At 31.3% G+C, this 19,004-nt stretch overlaps 1 protein-coding gene across 1 annotated transcript in view; it reads left to right on the top strand.

Moving 5' to 3' along the window:
- The window catches only part of KANSL1L (KAT8 regulatory NSL complex subunit 1 like), a 118,899-nt gene that overhangs the window by 40,976 nt on the left and 58,919 nt on the right, over window positions 1-19,004 (top strand). The window contains exon 6 of the mRNA XM_036926868.2: window positions 16,762-16,966. Within this exon, the coding sequence (XP_036782763.2) occupies window positions 16,762-16,966 (205 nt within the window). The remainder of the gene's footprint in view (window positions 1-16,761; window positions 16,967-19,004) is intronic.

Consider the following 19,004-nt stretch of genomic DNA (forward strand, 5'->3'; position numbering starts at 1 on the left):
CAATTAAATTTGTGTGTGAACATTATGATTTGTGGCTAATCCCATTTTAGGTAACATTTTGTTTATGTAACCAGGTATTTATACCATTACACATATTCTTAAGTGTGTGTGTGTTTGTGTATGTACTTTTATCTTATGTACTTGCCTATATTTTTGGTCACTCATTTACACAGTACTTATTACATAACTATTTGCTGTGTGACATGGTGTAGTCAAAGGCCTAGGGATAAAAAGATGAAGACAGACGTCTCCACTTTTACATAACTCACAGTTTATTAAGTGAAGCATGTAAATATTTAAAATATGATATAATAATAATGGAATTGTGTGTGGTTGTGTGAATGTTTGGTTTTAATAGCTGTCAGAATTGAAAAAGATACCACATAAATGAAAGAAATGTAACATTGGCTGTTTAGCAAATCATGATTCTTTTTCAGTCCTGTCGATTAGCTAGTTGAAATCAGTAATTGCTGTTTGTCCTGATGTCAAGTAGTTGTTCCTACAAACCAACCGGAAGGTTTATTTTTGAAAGTTTATAACAAGTTCAAAACCTATAAAAATTCTTTGTTTAATAGATTTTAAAGAGGATAAAATTTGTTCTCTTTTTGAAGTGTGCTGATATAAAAGTATTTTATTTTATTATACTAATTTATTTCATGAACTTATTTTTGACATTTTTCAAAATTCTTTCTATATAACAAGTTTATTTCATAAAGCAGTTATTTTCACATCTGTTGTCAAAATATTATATTTCTCTTGAAGGGAAGACTGTAATTGTTTTCTAACATTTCCTACTAAATATAGCTACCTTTCATCAAAGAGAAGGTAAGCAAATTTAGAATATTAGAGCTTTTGTTTAAAGTGTATCATTTATCTTTTTTAAATGTCTTATTACCAGATAAGCAGCAAACTGCTGTGTGAAACCATAGATTTAGGGATACTCCTAGTACCATAAAGTTTACATAAAAATTCTATTTATGATAATATATAATATAATATACAAATATATTTAGCCAGGAACATAAAAATTGGAATGTATTGCAGATAACTGAGTAAAAACTGAAGGAAAAGTAGAAAATTTTAAGAATTTGTGGTCATTAAGTCAGATGCCAAAGAGAGATACTAAGAAATATTTCTTGGTTTTATCAGTTATATAAATTGAGACCTTAGAAAGAGCAATGAAGTGGCATGACAGAGAGATAAGAGTGAGTTAATAAGACAATTGGTGATGAAGTAGAGAAGAGTCAAGATTACACTTTCAAAACTGCTTACTGTAAAGACTGTAATAAAGTGGATGTACAGAGTCAGGGAAAGTATTTTTTTTTTAAATGGAAGAAATGTAAGCATCTTAATTAAAATAAAAGGAAGGGAAAGAGCTAGAGATGAGAAAGGTAGAAATACATATCAAAGTTATGGCAGAACTTTATGATAGTAAAAAATACATTTGTTCTTTGAGAGTGGTATGAAAGAGAGTAAGATGGATACAGATGCAGTTGTTTATAAAGTGACTGAATCAAGTTAAAAGGGGAAAGGGAGCTGAAGGAGTCAGGTGTAAAGGTTTAAACAGACATTGACAAGGGAAACATTGTACCTTCCCTTTGTTTCCCTCCCCTTTTTGTAGCATTAGCGGCCCACCCCTGGAAAATGTTGTTACGTGGTTTCTAGTTGTTTTTCTAATTCCTTAACTATATTTAAAAAGTACTAAATTGATATTTGTAAAATTAGTTAACTAGGATTTAATCTAAAACTAGTCTCTAATTTAACTTTTTATGAAACGTGTAGTAGTGAAATTCTATAAATTTAACAGATTATTTTATGTTACTCAAATTTGTAAATACTACCATAGATTTTGAAAATTAATTGGAGACCCAATTTTATATTCTATATACTTAATATATTATATATAATAATAAGTATACATAAATATAAGAGTATTATTTTATATTATAGTAATACATGAAAAAGTTTTGCTTTGAAGATATGTGTTGAAGTAATAATAATAAGCCTTTTGACCTTGGAGAAAAATGTCAAATGAGGCTTGGTTTTATTTTTTGTATCTTGCTGTTTTTTCAATATTACTATTATTTTTTCCTTCACATATAATTGTATGTAAAGAAAATATCTCTCAGACTCAAAGGTTTTCAAAAGTAAAGGGCTTAGTCTATTTAATGTTATTCAAACTTGACATTTATCAGAAAATACTTTCTGAAGAGGTCCCTGTTAAGCATATAAATATGATTTATTTTATGTATTATGAAGGTAAGAGAACTTATCATTTGAATAAGAATTTTTAAAATGTACATGATATTTACCATTTTAACCATTTTTAAGTGTGGCATTAAGTACATTCACATTGTTATGCATCAGTCACAATCGTCCATCTCCAAAGCTTTTTCATCTTCCTAAACTGAAGCTTCATATTGATTAAATAGTAACTTTTCATTCTTCTGACTTCCCAGTCCTGGCAACCACCATTCTACTGTGTGTCTTAAGAATTTGACTACTCTTTGTATCTCATGTAAGTGAAATCATACAATATTTGTCCTTTTGTTACTGGCTTATTTCACTTAGCATAATGTCATCAAGGTTCACCCATATTTTAGCATCTGTCAACATTCCCTTCCTTTTCAAGGTTGAATGATATTCTGTTTTATGTATAGACCACATTTTAAAAAATACTGTAATATAGTTGAAATACAATATTATATTTGTTTCAGATGTACAACAAAGTGATTTGACAATTATATACATTAGTATATGCTCACCTCTATAAGTATAGTTTGGTAACTAACACTGTCAACTAAACCACATTTTGTCCATTGATCCTTGTATGAACATTTGGGTTGCTTCCACCTTTTGGCTATTGTGAATAATGTTGATATGGACATAGATGTACAAATACCTATTTTTAGTCCCTGCTTTTAATTTTTTAGATATATACCTACAAGTAGAATTGCTGGGTTGAATAAGAGTGAATTCAGAAATTAGTGAGTGCTGTTAATGATATTCCCAAACCAAAAGCTAAGAAAACCTGAGAACCCAGAAAAGTGAAGCACAGCAGTTTACTTTTGTCTGAGGCCAAATTCTCACAAAATTAAGTTAAGTTTTTGATAGCTTTGTGGGGAAAGAAAGAAAAAAGTCAAAACCAAGTCCAGAAAACTCAAGTGAAGTTTTAATAGCTTATGAGGTGATGAAAGGTAAATCAAAGCCCATGGTCTTACCTATGGTATGGAAGTCAAATCAAATCTTCCCCATATTTAGCTGGGACCACCCTTCTCCAAGGGCTACACCCTCACAGTAAATGTAGATCACAAGAAAAAAAGTTTCCCCTTTCCCACCCTTAGGACACCATGGGGAGAACTGACTTGGTGCCAAGTAGAGAAGATAAAAGAAAAAAAGCAAACCTATCTTTGCGATAGTCTGACCCTGGTGGGGACTTCCACATGGATTTTCATTCCAAATTTGCCTCATGAGTCATCCAAAGAATCCCTATTTAAAATGGTTCTGGAATGGTAATACTACAAGATAGATGGCAGAGGCAAATGCAGATGATTTCTGGAGGAAGGCACCTTCTTTTCAGCTCCAGGAAATCCTCCAGAATTATTTTTCAAGGGTAATGATTAGAGCACAGTCAAATATAGTAAAACATGTGAGAAGACAGAGCAATGAGAGTAAAAATAAGGAGAAAATAAGAGCAAAAGCAGATCATAAAGTTTTCAGATGTTAAAGTTATCAAACATTATTTTTTAAAGTGCTTATTCTGACTTCAGAAATAAAAGACAGACTTGAAAAATATCTATAGAGTAGAAACTATAAAAGTGATATATATATATTTGAAAAAGGTCCAAATAAAACTATGAAAAATACTGAAAAACTGAGTTTTCAGCAATGTGAACACAATTGAAGGGAGAATGTGTAACATGGAAGACAGATTAGAAGAAAAGTTTCAGAATGTAAGAAAAAAAGAGACAAAACTGTGGATGATACAGAAAAGTCAATTAAAAATGTGGTTAACGTATTGAACAGGTCTAATACAAAAGTTCATTGAAGACCTGGAAAATGAAATAGGGAATTGAGCAGAAGCAGTATTTGAAGAGGTATTGGCTAAAAAAATATTATCTGATCTGTTGAAAGGCACCCAATTCAGGAAACCAAACACAGAGCCCTGAGCAGGAGAAATAAAAAGAAATCTACCCTAGAAATACAGAGGAAATGTGAAAAAAGCAAAGATGAATGGAACATCTAAAGGCACAGTAGGTGTGGGGGGACGAGGAAGATATTTACCTTAACTGAAGCCAGTTTCAAGACAGCTGACTTCTCAAGGGTACTAATAGGAACCAGTGTACAGTGGAATGATATCTAAAGGTATTGAAAGAAATAACTTGTCTACCTAGAAATTGTATATACAAAGAAAACATTTTTCAAGTCTGAGTGGGAAACACAAGGTTTTCAGACAAATCAAAACTGAAGAGTTTGTCACTGGTGGACTTAATTAATGCTAACCATAAAGTGCATTCTTCAGGCAGTAGAGTGGTGATCTAGACGGATCATTTGAAATGCAAGAAGGAAAAAAGAACAAATAAAATGGTAAATAACTGTAGGTATATGTAAACAAACAGTAGTAAAATATGTCTAGTGGGGTTAAAAAAAACGTCTGGCAACAGTAGCATATAGGTCAGGAGGAAGGTCAGTGGATTTACATTGTCCTCAGTCTTTGAATAATTTAGGAGGCCAATAAAAGTGCTGATTTAACTTGCAGTCTTTCTGTGTTAAATATGAAGAGGAGGTCCACATAGGGGAGGGCCCTTCTTAGGGGCTGATAATGTTCCATTTCTTGACCTGAGTGGTGGCTATGGGATAGTGGAGTAGTAGGTGAGGCATTGCTTCATATTTATAAGTTAAATACAAGATAAATATTTTATGTACTTATCTACCACAATAAAAAGAAATTGGTTACAAATTATGTATTTTAAAAAGGATAAATAGAAATACAGTGGCCATTATAGTTTTCAAAAAGTATTTAAATGACATTATTCATCCTAAACCTGTGAGCAAAATCTGACTAGTTGAATTGTTAAAATTTACATTGTTAAAATTATAACCATAGAATATCAAAATTTTAAGACAGTAGAAATGTGATACTGATTTGTTGAAATGGAAACAATAAGAAATCTCATTTCAATATGTTACCTTAATATTTGGTGATAGAGACTGATGCAGCTATTGATTTTATGATCCTTACCCTTTCTTTATCTGTCAAATATGTCTTAATCTAGGATGTCTGTTCAGTCTTTTCCAATGAAAACTTCGTACATGCTTGTGGAAAGCAAATGAAGAATGGCTAAAGAAAAGAACCAGTTGCTGTATTGTATTTTTAATTGTCCCCTATCACCTGAAAAGCAGTCTTATATTCAGTTGTGAATAAGTATATACCCAGCTGACATGTGTAAATTAATATGAATATCAGACCTAATAATAGCAGAATAGTAATAGTAAGTTGCAGAATCTGTTAGTAGGTAGATGCAAATTGTGTATTTAAAAGTAACAAGAAATATGGTCATTTACTATGATAAATAATACATATTTGCCTTATATGTTCTTAAAAGTCATTATGGTGTCTAAATATTCATATTCTGTCTGTTCCAGACATTTTATAAATTCTAACCAAACATTTGACAGTTCTAACCCAGTCTTTACAATCATATTATCTTAAAAGATACATGTTTGATCTATTAAAATGTAGTATGCCACTCAACAGATCATTAAGAGTTCAATGCATGTCTTGCAGTAAACATACTAGATATTGGGAGACAGTACATGGTTGTGTGAGAAGTAAATGAAATAGTATGTAAAAATTCTTATAACAATGCCTGGCACATAATAAACAGCTTAATAATATTTATTAGTCATTGATATTTTTATACAAGTACATGAAGTATATTACAATTGTAGATATGGTCTACTATTTCTTTTATATCCTGGATAGTATAGTAGTCAAATGATTTAGGACTGTTCTTACTCTTTTAAAAAAGTGCTTTTAAGTGGCCTGAGTTTTGATCAGGATTTCAGGGCCTTATGTAGGGCCTTATAGGCCAGCAATTACTGAAACATTCATCATACAGGCACTAGAAGTCACAGAGGTACCATCTATTTTTCCATCATACCTCTTGGAAAGATACAAAGTTGCTTTTCTGCCTTTGGTCTACCTAGGTTGTATGGGACCCTGTAATTAAATCAAGCACTTTAAAATTTAGAGTAAACATACTGTTGGGTTTTTTTTTTTTTATTACATAAAACATACTTCCCCAAAAGACCATCCTGAGATATTTAACTGCCTGCCCTAAAAAAAAAGTTTTAATTTTTGTTTATTTAATCAATTATAGTGCTTTTTAAAAATAATTTACTGGTTTTAGGTTAACTTTTGGTTATTGGAGTACATACACTTTTTCATATTCTTTTTGTTTTAGATATTTTGTGACTTTGGGCAAGTCATTAATCTTTTTTACATCTCACTTCTTTATCTTTCAATTTACTGGGACACATATTTTCTCAAGTAGTTTCTAGTGCTATATTCTTCAATTAAATGTTTATTTTTTAAGAATTCCATTTTTTTCAAACAAGTGAACAAAAAAACATTAAAGATTCAATATAGCCTAAAATGTGTATATATATATATATATATATATATATATATATATATATATATATATATACATTTTTTTTTTTTTTGTAGATAATTATTTTTTTAACACGGTATTACATTACATTAGTTTCAGGTGTACAACATAGTAATTCAACATTTATATACATGACAATTCTAGGTACCAGCTATCACCATACCAAGCTGTTACAATATCTTGACTATATTCATTACATCCCGGTTACTTATTATTTTACCATTGGAAGTGTATACTTTTTTTTTTTTTTGTGAGGGCATCTCTCATATTTATTGATCAAATGGTTGTTAACAACAATAAAATTCTGTATAGGGGAGTCAATACTCAATGCACAATCATTAATCCACCCCAAGCCTAATTTTTGTCAGTCTCCAATCTTCTGAGGCATAACAAACAAGTTCTTACATGGTGAACAGTACAAGGGCAGCCATCACAGAAACCTTCGGTTTTGCTCATGCATTATGAACTATAAACAGTCAGTTCAAATATGAATAGTCATTTGATTTTTATACTTGATTTATATGTGGATACCACATTTCTCTCTTTATTATTATTATTTTTAATAAAATGCTGAAGTGGTAGGTAGATACTGTATATATATTTTTGTAACATCATTATTACGGTTTGCTTTGATTGGATAATTTGTTAGATTAAATCAAGAGATATAGTGATTAGAGAGAATTGCTTTTACTTAACATGTTTTAGTAACTTTAAAGCATAATCTCAAAGTTACTATGGAAAAAGGTAACCAAGAGAGTGGGAGGAATGAGGACTCTATTCAAAGTGACAAAATTTAAATAAACTATTCGAGACATATTTAAGTAAAATTTATTACACATTGCCTTTCTTGGATGATACTGAACTTAATTCAGTTTTTCTTTGATTATTCAGGCTCATCACTATGACTACATCCTCAGGACTTGTTAAGATTAATAGCTGTATATCTGTAAAATAATTAACTTAATGGTCAAGAAATACCAACACAGTGACCTCAGTGTACCAAGCGTTGGATTGGACACTGGGTATATAGTGTTGAACAAAACAGATGTGGTCTCTACCCTGATGGTATAGAATCTAGTTGGGGAAAATACCATCAACCAAATAATCACACAAATAAATGTATAATTTTAAACCCTGATCAAGTGCTTATGAAGAAAACCCATTACTGAGAATATCACTTTGGAACCAGACAGATCTGAAATCAGTACCAATACTCCTCTTAGCATTGTAAATCTTGGGCAACTTACTAAAACAGTCTGCTTCCTAAGTTATTGTGAGGATCAGATGAGATAATGAATGATACTATTTGGTAGATTTCTTTTTCAGTTGTTTATTATCTGCCTTCCTGGATGAGAATAGAAAGCTCCATGAAAACAGGGATTTTTAAAAAAAAATCTGTCTTATTAACTGCTGTTTTCCTAGCATTTACATCAGTGAGAGTCACATCATGGGCACAAAAAGAGTATTTGTTGAATGAATGAAATGTGCTTCAGGATTGTTTGCAGTAATCATTACTTCATGAAAAATATTTTGTATTTTATTTTTCTCCTATAGTCAAATTGATAATTTTTAGTTGTTACTCTCATGACTCTCTCTTATAGTTCTGCTTCCTCTCACCAAATTAACTCTAGACTAGAAAATCAGATAACCAAAGTAGAAGTGTCTTTACTTTAGTAAAAATATTTTCTAGTGAAAGAGGTTTCTCTAAACAGTAACAGAAATGCATGGATTTACTGAGATCTCTTTTTTGATGATTTAAAAGGCTTTTGTGATTTCATCTGTGTTCTGTACACTTTTGGGACTGCCAGATAAGTAATTCTTAAATGAAGTGTTGTAATTCTTCTAGTAAAGCATACTCATTCTAGCTTTATATCACATTATATCATAAATTTTGTATATAATTAGTTTAGAAGAATTTTAAAATTTGAATTTTAAAGTTCGGATACCCATTCTGTATATTAATTTTTAATGGACCACATAGAATTTATTATTTGATGTAATTTTTATAAAGTATTTAAGGTCATTTTTATAATAGCCTAATGATAAGTTCTCACAAAATGTTAAAGTAGATTCACCTGGTTAGTTATTTTCCAAATCACCTGTTTGCCAACTTGTTATTCATTGATTCCTAGGCCCCATCTCTTATTAAATGACAGTATCTCCCAGAAGTCAAAGAATTGGTTTGTTTTTTTTTTTAGCTTTATTAATCTTGGCAGCAGGGTCTAAGATGAGTCACCAGGAACAGAACTAAAAAGATTGAACCTTCAAACAAACGAAGCATGACGTTTTATCATCATAGAGATAGTTACTGGTTTTTAGATATACTCTAAAATGAAGATAAAATATTATAAATGGATCCTTGTTTACCCCTTGGGGTATTATCTCTGTGAAAGTGAAATTCTTGAAATAATGTCTAGATTTTTTATTGCTGTTGTTTGTTTGTTTTTTTAATGAGTCCCAGAATATTACATGAAATTAAATTCCAATCAGTCTTGCCATGCTATTTATTTTGACTAATGGTAATTATCTCATGAAGTGCAGCCATTCTTTCTGATTGGCTATCATAATTGAAAAACTGCAGTTAAACTGGGAAACTAATCACATAAAAAGTAATGCTTTTGCCCTAGTAATATTTTTATATATAGTCACTTCTCAGTTATGAGATAACATAATTAGCAGCATATTCCAGGTTGAATTTTTAAACATAATATTGGGGTCCTATGAATGAAATTAATTATTGTATTATCTAGATGTATAATATTAATAGGGAAATAAAACTTCCCCTGCTGTATTTTTAAAGTAATGTGAGTAGGAATTATTTTCTTTTGTAAAAACCTTACTTTTCCTTGTTACCTCTTTTAACATAAGTCTAGAATCTAATGTTATAGTGAATGTTTAATAAATTGTGATACAATCACTGGGTATCATATAACTACTAAAAAATAAAGTGTATAGAAAATATGTAATCATATGCCTATTTTGGAATGTTAAGAGGAAAAATTACAATACCAAAATAATTATACAGTATGATTTCATAGAAAAGATGTGAAGTCTATAAATCAAAATTTTAATGAAAGCTATATTTGTGTTTAGATGGTGGGATTTCAAAAAAGTATTTTAGCTTTCTTTTTTAAACTGTTTCAATTATCAAATTTCTCTTTAAAATGAAAAGTAGTAATTAGTAAAATAGAAAGTCTGAATTTCAAATTTGATTTCATATTTCAGAAAAACAGCTCAGAGATTACATTGGAGAATCTGAACTGTCTCTCCCAAATTATAGTTTAGCTAGAGATGTTTGACAACTTTATTTCCCAATTCTCAGAAAACTGTGACTATCATACTGGCTTTCTTTTTAGTCTCTTTGCCTTTATTTTTTAAAAAGTCGCACTGAAGCTGAGGAGGTAAGAATAGCAGAGAGCACTGCAGTAGTCAGTCTGTTTTCTCTTTACCTCTTAGTATGGAAAACTTTGTCATAGAAAGCATAGTAAAGTGAATCCATATATTCCCAGCTTTAATAGTTTTCAAAACTTTGTAACTCATTTTAGCTGTTCTCCTTCCTGCCACTTTTTTCGTTCGGATTTTTTAAAAGGAAATTATACTAATTGTTGTTTTAACTGTAAAAACGTCTGCATATTTCTTTGATAAGCTGTTTTTTAAACATGTCCACCATGTTATTATCTGTTTATTATTATTATAATACTAGCCATAATTTGTTTCTATCATGAAATTCTCTCTCCATATTCAGGTTTCCCAGTTGTCTCAAAATTAATTTTTTTATGATTAATTTGTTAGAATCAGAATCCAAACAAAATCCATATTATGCCTCTTAAGTCTCATATTCTCAAATAGCCATTTAAAAATGTATTAGAAGTCCCTAATACAAAAAAAGGACTAATTTTTAGATGATGTTTCATTTCTTCTTATAAAAATAGTACAAGCTCAAAAAAAATAGTACAAGCTCTTTGTAGGAAAATTAGAAAATTCACAAAATACTAAAAGAAAGTGGAAATCACATTGCTCAGAGATAGTTACTTATCATTTTTATACATTATTTTCATAGTTGAGATTTTTTGGAAGCAACTTTATATCTTACTGCAATAATGTTGTATCTGAAGGTTTTTATACTTAAACTATCTTTTCTATTTTAATGGCTGCATTAAGATGTACCTTAATTTTTTTAGAATAGGTGTGTACCTTAATTTTTTTTAGAGAGATCACATCTAATAAACGATGCTGTTTTACATTGTGCTTCAACAAATTTTCTTGTTGTTAGAGTTGAAGTGACTTGTATTTTTGAGTAAGGGTGTAACACCCAGAGTAGGAGAAATGGCCTGGTCAAGGCATTGTTTTCTCTTTACCATGTAATGCCTGGACCTTGATGCATTGGCCACTTGAGAGAGGTGTTTACTTTTGCCATTTGGAGATAAGTAATACCCCTAATGGGCCACTTTAGTAAGTTTATGTAAATCCTATTTTATATAATTTATTTTACATTGGTTATTGTCATCTTAAATGTCATCGAGTGATCTGAGTATGTGGTGTGTTCATTTCTGCACACAATACCAAGGGAAAAGAAGATAGTAAATTCAACTGTTATTAGGATTTGGGGCATCAGGGAAAGTTTGGAAAAGGTTGCTACTTATCTTAGCTGCTATAGGTCAAATTCATTAAAAACTCCAGCTGGTGAAAAGGAGAGGCTTGAAATAGATACAGAAATCATGCAAAAATAGCAATTCTTAGGTACGTATTTTTATGGGTGTATTCATTTCCTAGGGCTGTCATAACAAATCACTACAACTGGGTGGCTTAAAAATAACACAGATTTATTCCTTCATAGTTCTGAAAGGTAAAAGTTCAAAATCAAGGTGTCAGGCAGGCCATGTTCTTGCTGAAGGGTCTAGGGAACCCTTGCCTTTGCCTAGCTTCCAGTTGCTGGCAGTCCTTGGAGTTCTTTGGCTTACAGATATCTCTCCTATCTCTGCCTGTCTAAACATGGCCTTCTTTCCTAGTTGGGTCTCTTCTGTCTCTGTGTCTCTTATAAGGACATCAGTGATGAGATGGTCTAGTATGATTTCATTTTATCTAATTACATCGGCAGAGACTATTCCAAATAAGGTCACATTGTGAGGTTCCTTGTGGATGTAAATTTTGTGAGGACACTATTCAACCCAGTATAGTGAGTGCGGATATTTGTGTATATGACAGAGTGTATGGGAAACTACGGAGGCTATCTCAGTCTCTTTAAGAATGTACATTTTAACTCTTATTGTTGATTTTAACTTTTTGTTAAGTGTGTTTAGTATGAAAATGGGTAAGTTGTAGGAGAAATACTGATTTTTAAAATTCAGTATTGAATAATTATTCTCTGCTATTCCTTGAGAATAAAAAATAAAAATAACCTCCTGAAGTGTTATTTACACTTTTATGGTTCTAGCATTCTAAATTTGTACAAGGCCCAAAAGTTTTTTATTTACAAAAGTATTTGAGCAGAGCATTGTAATGTTTATTCCAGTCCTAAGAACACAGTTTGGATCAAGCAAGAGGTTACTTAATACTTGAATAATTTGCTATGAAAAATCCTAGACTGTCTTTCACTGGATTTATATAGCAAATAAGATTGAAATTCAACTATTCTTCCACATCCATCTACCATTATCTCAACTATCAAGATGGCACCAAGAAGTTAGCTAATTTATGCCCTCATATGCCCATATCTATAGATTGTTCTATTTATTAATTATAGAAGTATATAATGTTTGCAGAAATTTATTTTGGTAGTGATTTATAGTAAAATATCAGGTAAAACATTAGTTGACTCTGGGCCTTTGATTTCTATAATAACCTAGAATATGAAATACATTATTTAAAAAATTCAATTGAAGTTTTTCATTCATACTCTGTAAAAGCAAATTGAATGCATATTATCATCCATACTATCTTAGCTGCTAAGATTTTCTAGAGTAATAATAGAAAATTAGTAATTTCAGAAAGCCACTAAACTATTAGATAAACCCTGCTAATAAAATGTGATCTCAAGACTTTCTGATTATTTTCTTAGATAAATCAGTATTTTGCACTTTTTAGATTAGAAATTTTTTTAGAGTTGAATCAAATCAAAACATCTTGTAGCTCTTTATCTGCTTATTATTTTTATAAATTTATGGTAGCATACTTGATCATAAGATAAAATAAGATAAGTCATATCTTACTTTAAAAACTAACTTTTGTAAACCAAATACAGATTTAGAATGGAACTCAAGGAAGTATAAATATGTAATCTTTCTAAAAGCTCTCTGTTTAGAGCTTCTTTTTGGCCTTTAGGCTAAAATATTCAATGTTTACTCATTCACTAAACTAATCATTTAGATGTAGTATGTGTTATATGTGCACTATACAAAGCACAGAACTGGAATGATAAACCTGATAATATATATGTATATATTTCTCCTTTCAACTTATTGAGCATCTGCTGTATGCAGGGTACAATAGGAGAAACTTCTGATACAAGGGTAAACAAAATGGACAGTCTTTGCTGTCTAAACTCTTACAGTTTAGAAAGGGAGACAAACATTAAATCAGATAACCAGACAAATAAATGTAAAATTATCACCATGAAAAATGCTGTGAAGAAAAGATGAACAGTGCTATTAGAGCTCATAAGAGGATTTGACCTCGTTTTTGTAGAGACTACAAAGGGACTCAGAGACTTCCCTTAGGAATTGACTTCTGAACTGAGAATCAAATGATTATTGGAAATTACATAGGTGAAGGAGGATGTGAGAATATTCCAGTAAGCAGAAATAACATAATAGGTCATGTACCATAGAAAGTTTAAGTTAAATGAAATAAAAAGAGGCAGTGTGGCTGGAACACAAGGAACAAGAGGGAGTGTGATGCAAGATGAGGTAGGAGAGCACTGGCCAGGGCCAGACCAGTCATGGCCTTTTACATTAAGAATTTAAGTCTTTTTCTGAAGAGCAGTGGGAAGGATTTGAGAAATGTTAAGCAGTGTGGGGATGGCAGGAAAGGGTATGACAAGATCACATTTTCTCAAAGGGTTAATGTTAGAAGGGACTGGAGGGGAAAAAGTGTGAATGAGGGGTGATCAGTTAGTTACTGGGCTATTGGAGTAATCCTGGCATGAAATAGCTTGGATTAGGTGAGAAGCAGTGGGAGTAGAGAAAGGTGTTAGGCCTAAAAACCCACCCTCACTGTTCTCCCTCCTCAGTTATTTAACTCATTTTGAAAACAAACTATGCTGTCTGTAACACAAAGGATCTAGGCTATCCTTCGGGGGATGTTTTATTGTCTCTGAGCAAAAGCGTCCAGTTTGGAATCTAAAAAAGTATAATTTGTTGCCTCACCCGGTACTGTTCCACTTGTAAGCTTGCTGTTTCAGAAGTCCAGTGATAATTACACATTGATATTTATTGATAATTGTCTTGATAATTATAATACAATACTCGACAGTGGCCCATTGATCCTCAGTTTCTGGGGCTATTCTTTTGGGGGATGTTTTACCTGCAAAATCAGTGGGAACATAAAGCCTTGTCTCTTATCGAAATGTTTTTTCCATCTTGGGTATTCTCATTCTTCTCTTCCTTCTCCTCCTCCTATTATTATGGTCTCTTTGTTTTAAGAATGTCATGTGATGATGATGCCTTATACTGGCTTATCAATGATATCTTTGTCTTAAGTTCCTGTTTTACTTAATACTTAATTACATAGGTATTCTATTATTATCTCCTGAAGAAAAAGCCTTAGTTACATGAACAGGGTCGTATTGTCTTCGAAAGAATTTCCTCATAATTTCCCTCCTGTTCTGCTTTTCACTGAGGTTTGTCGATTGATCCACTCTTAGGTGTAAAACACTGCAAAATGTGAATTTCAGTGATTTGCAATACCTTTACAACAACCTCATCAAGTATTTACAGAAGTGGTTTATGTACCAGATTAGCTTTGGTGAAAGTAATATCGTTACACATTAATTAGTAGTGAAATAAGTAGATTTCACATCTTTCAATTTCAGTAAATTCCCCCATTTATTTGGGAAGGATAAGTTTTGATGACACTTTATAAGGATTTTTATTAGAAGTCATCTAAGGATATATTTATTGTCTACAGCTGAGAACTAAAGAAAAAGAATAAAACTAAACTTTTTTCCTATGAAAATGTGTCAGTCACTCTAGAAACTTGAAAATACAGCATTCAGTGAAAAAATGACAAACTTTAAACCAACCTCTGAGCCTTTAATCAATTCAAAAGCCTTGTGCTGTTATTTAGTAAGAAAACGGTGGCTCACTTTCTTGAGAGCTAAACCTCCTGTGAGGAGGGCTCATTAACAATTAGAGTTTAAATAGAGGGAAGAGTTAGTTGACTGCTTCAGGCTTCTAGAATAAAAGCCCTTCATTTTCTCTAGACATTACCCAAGCAGTATCTCTTTTAAGGAGATAATATAGTCCGCTTAAAGATGTTACTGACTTTTTGGATGAAGCACATCTTTTGTCCTGGATCTACTCTTACCTTCCTGGAGTCTAGCTCTCCTGACTTGATCACTTCTAATACCAACTACCTTCTGAAGCCTGTCTTCTTCCTGATCTTGACTCACTTCTGTCCCAGCTACCTGACCTGAACAGTGCCTAACTCGATATTGGCTATCATTTGTTTTCTTCTAACTCTTGACATTGTAGTCCACCTCCATGGCTGGTTTCTCAAGAGCAGACTGTTACTTAGTACTGATACACTTAAAGTTTTTCACAGTAATATATATGATATGTCATGAAAAGTAACATCAGGATATGCGACTAGACCTGTTAATTTGAGAGTAGCATTATATCTTAAATGTTACTCAGATAGAAGATCTTTAGAATTTTAATTAATTGGGGCTGAACACATTCTTGACTAAAGTTGTCTGAAGAGTAAAGTTAATATGTAAAAAATGAAATACTTATTATCAGCTCTTCTCCTTATATTGGTCTGGCCAGTAAGACATACTCACTTATGTATTTTTTGAATGTATGGTAGTCACCAAATTCCGTATTTAATTATTCTCTTTGGTTTCACCAGCATAAGCCATTCAGGTCCCTTTATTTCTGGTTTCTTACTGCTGTGTAAAGCCTTTTTGAATTACTTGCTTTAGCTAAGTAATATTTACTAATAGAATATTTTAAAGCAGACATAAATATAATTCAAAACTAATGATATTGCTATAGAAAAACTGTATCTTACATTTACTATTAAACACCAATGCTACTTGAACCAAACAGCACATTTGGAATGTATACCGGCAATATTACATGTAGCAGATTCACTTGTTGATGTTAGAATAGTAAATTGACTAGCTTCTGCCTGTATAAGGTGGAAATGGGTACATGATAGTGCCTAAAAAGCTTAATTTTATAATTTACTGGTGTAAAATGAAGTTTATGTGGCAATGAACATTAACTGCCCCAGATGTTCTAGTGTATTAAAATATTTAAATATAATGTTTAAAAGTTAATGTGAAGAATAATTATAAAATTAATATGCTTATTTTAATGTGTAGTTTGTGTGATCTGTTTCATTATTTAGTTGTGGCTTCTGTATCATCACAAATGTAAAAACAATTTCCTAAAATATGGTAGGATTGCATCTTTGTTTTAGAATTCATCAAAAAGGTGTATTGTGCCTATTTAAGAGCAACTAATGATGCAATGAGATGTTAGCCCTTTCTGAACCTATAATCCTATGATGTTACCCATATGCAAAAAGAATTTGATGTAAATAGAACACTTGTAAATATGCACAAGTTAGTAATTTACAATGAGCATTTACATTGCACTAGTGAATTCATGTGAACACTTTTTAATGTATGGAATATTTGTTTTGCAGGAGAAAATAGAAGTAGACATTTTCACATCTTGAGTATATAATTCTCCATTACTATCAATTCTTTCACCATTTATTAACCACAAAATTGACTAAAATTTATACTCTGCTGTCAAAATAGATCAAGGCAATTTACATTTAGTTTTCTTTGTCTTTTTTGTTTGTTTGTTTGTTTGTTTTATTCCCTCCACTCCCCAATTATTTCATGGCATTTCAGTGCTTCAGAGAATTTAGATGAGCTCTCTTCTTCCAGTAGCTGGTTACTTAACCAGAAGCACAATAAGAAAAGGAGAAAAGACAGGACAAGATTGAAAACTCCATCTTTGACTATCATGAGTACAGCAGCTCGAACAAGGCCACTTCAGAGTTTCCACAAACGAAAACTCTACAGATTGAGCCCTACTTTTTATTGGACTCCACAGGTAAGGTTGCTTTTGGAAAAACATGAACAAAGATTTTACCATCAGTATATTTCATGTACGAGAGGATATGGATTATGCACAGTTATAGAATAATTACATCTAGAAAGCTTTAAATAGTCATTAAGTGATATAATAGGTATTGACAATATATTAAGTGGGATTTAATAATTTTTTTGACATAGTGTATTCTGAAACTTCTCACATCTCCGTTTTTAATAATTCCACTGTTAGGCTTAATTTAAAAGTAAATTATCAAGGCGATTTTAAGATTTCACTGGTAAGGGTAATAAGGAAAACAGAAGTGTACAATGTACTTGTCTTTCACTTAGTAAAGAAAAAAGGAGAGAAAATCTGCACAGCTGCAAGTTATTTTAGAGAAAATGACATTGCTCTCCTTTTTAGGTTTGATAGAGCACTCCTTTTTCTTTTCCTAGGATGTAAGCACAGCAATTTTACATGTCCATGCCTACACTTTTACAAATAAAATACACTTCATTAAAAGCATTTGTTTTGAAAGGTGTGTTTTTCATTTTTTAACAAAATGTTAGGTAAACATTTTTCAGTGCATACCTAAACAAACTGTGATGATGGGCAGAATAAGTTATCTCTAGTTTTTGTTGTATGATACAATTTTTATCAGACTTTTCCTATTATATTTTTGAATAATATGTTAAAGAAATTCCCTTTGATGCTATCATTAAATATTGTTTCTGATTATTACCGCATTAACTGTTTTAATTGTATCTGTATAAAAATCAAGATGCTTTGTTTCATTGGGAACCAATTTTAAGTTTGCTTTGATAGGATCTAGTTATAAAGAGGAATGTGGATTATGACAAATTACCTTTTATTAGTAGATTGATTTTTATCATTCAGTAGTTTAGTTTAGATATTAGTATGCCCTCTTGGCTTGAAAATATTTTTTAAAAATTAAGTTTGTTTCAGAATTTTAAGAAATTTTAGATAATTAGCCTAATGGAAAAATATTTTACTTAAAGTTTTTATATATGAAATCATATTTAATGATTTTTATCTAAATTTGTCACAAGCAAATTGATTTTTTAATTTCATAGTTATAAATAGAACTATCTCAAATATTTTATATACAAATATGCCATGGTATTCTGACTGGAAATGATCTGTTTGAATAATTTAAGAAATTTGTTAGATGTTACTGATACAGGGAGAAACAAGTGTGAGATTATTGTTACTGGTAGACCATGTAATTTATCATGTCCCAGTTAACAGTGGTAAGCATTTTAAGTACATTATTTAATCCTCAAACATTCTAACTGTGAGCTATTAATCCCCCCTTTAGATGCAGAAATTCAGATTTAAGGAAATTAATTTGTTCAACATCACATAGCTAGTAAGCCATAAGTCTGATTCCAGAGCCCATGTTCTTACCCATAACAATTGGTAACAAAAGTAAATCAAATCTTTTGTGTGCTTGAAATCAATAAAGACAGTACATTTGGGGACTGGGAAAGGGGCTTTGATGGGCTTTGAAAGATAAAGAGAATTTTGAAAGAGTATGGGGAAGATAAACCATTTAAAGTGAATAGTTGGAACAGGGATGAAAAAAATTATGGAGAATAGCAAATTCCCCTTATCTAATCCGCAAATTTCCAGGATAATTGCTACTTACCTTTTTTGACTCAGTAAATGTTGTTTTTCTCAGGAAGCCTTCATTGACATCCCCACTATGAGATATATATTGATACAATACCCTGTGTTATAATAACAATCCATTATTTTGTAATAATCATTTATTTTTCTGTCTTCTCATTACAAGTTTATAGAAAACAGGGTCTGTTTATTTTTGAACCTACAAGGTTTTGAACAGTAATTGTATAATAGTATATGTTCGATAAATAATTGTTTAATGTGTGACAGAATTAATGTAATGGAACAAAAGAAGATACTTAAAAGGCAGTGGAGAATAAGAACCTATGACTGTGTGTATGTGTGTGTTTCCTCAGTTTGCCTTGTGAAATGGTCTAGAATAGTAATGTCCAATAGAACTTTCTATAATGAT

Source organism: Manis pentadactyla, chromosome 6 (assembly GCF_030020395.1).
Source record: "Manis pentadactyla isolate mManPen7 chromosome 6, mManPen7.hap1, whole genome shotgun sequence".
NCBI lineage: Eukaryota > Metazoa > Chordata > Mammalia > Pholidota > Manidae > Manis > Manis pentadactyla.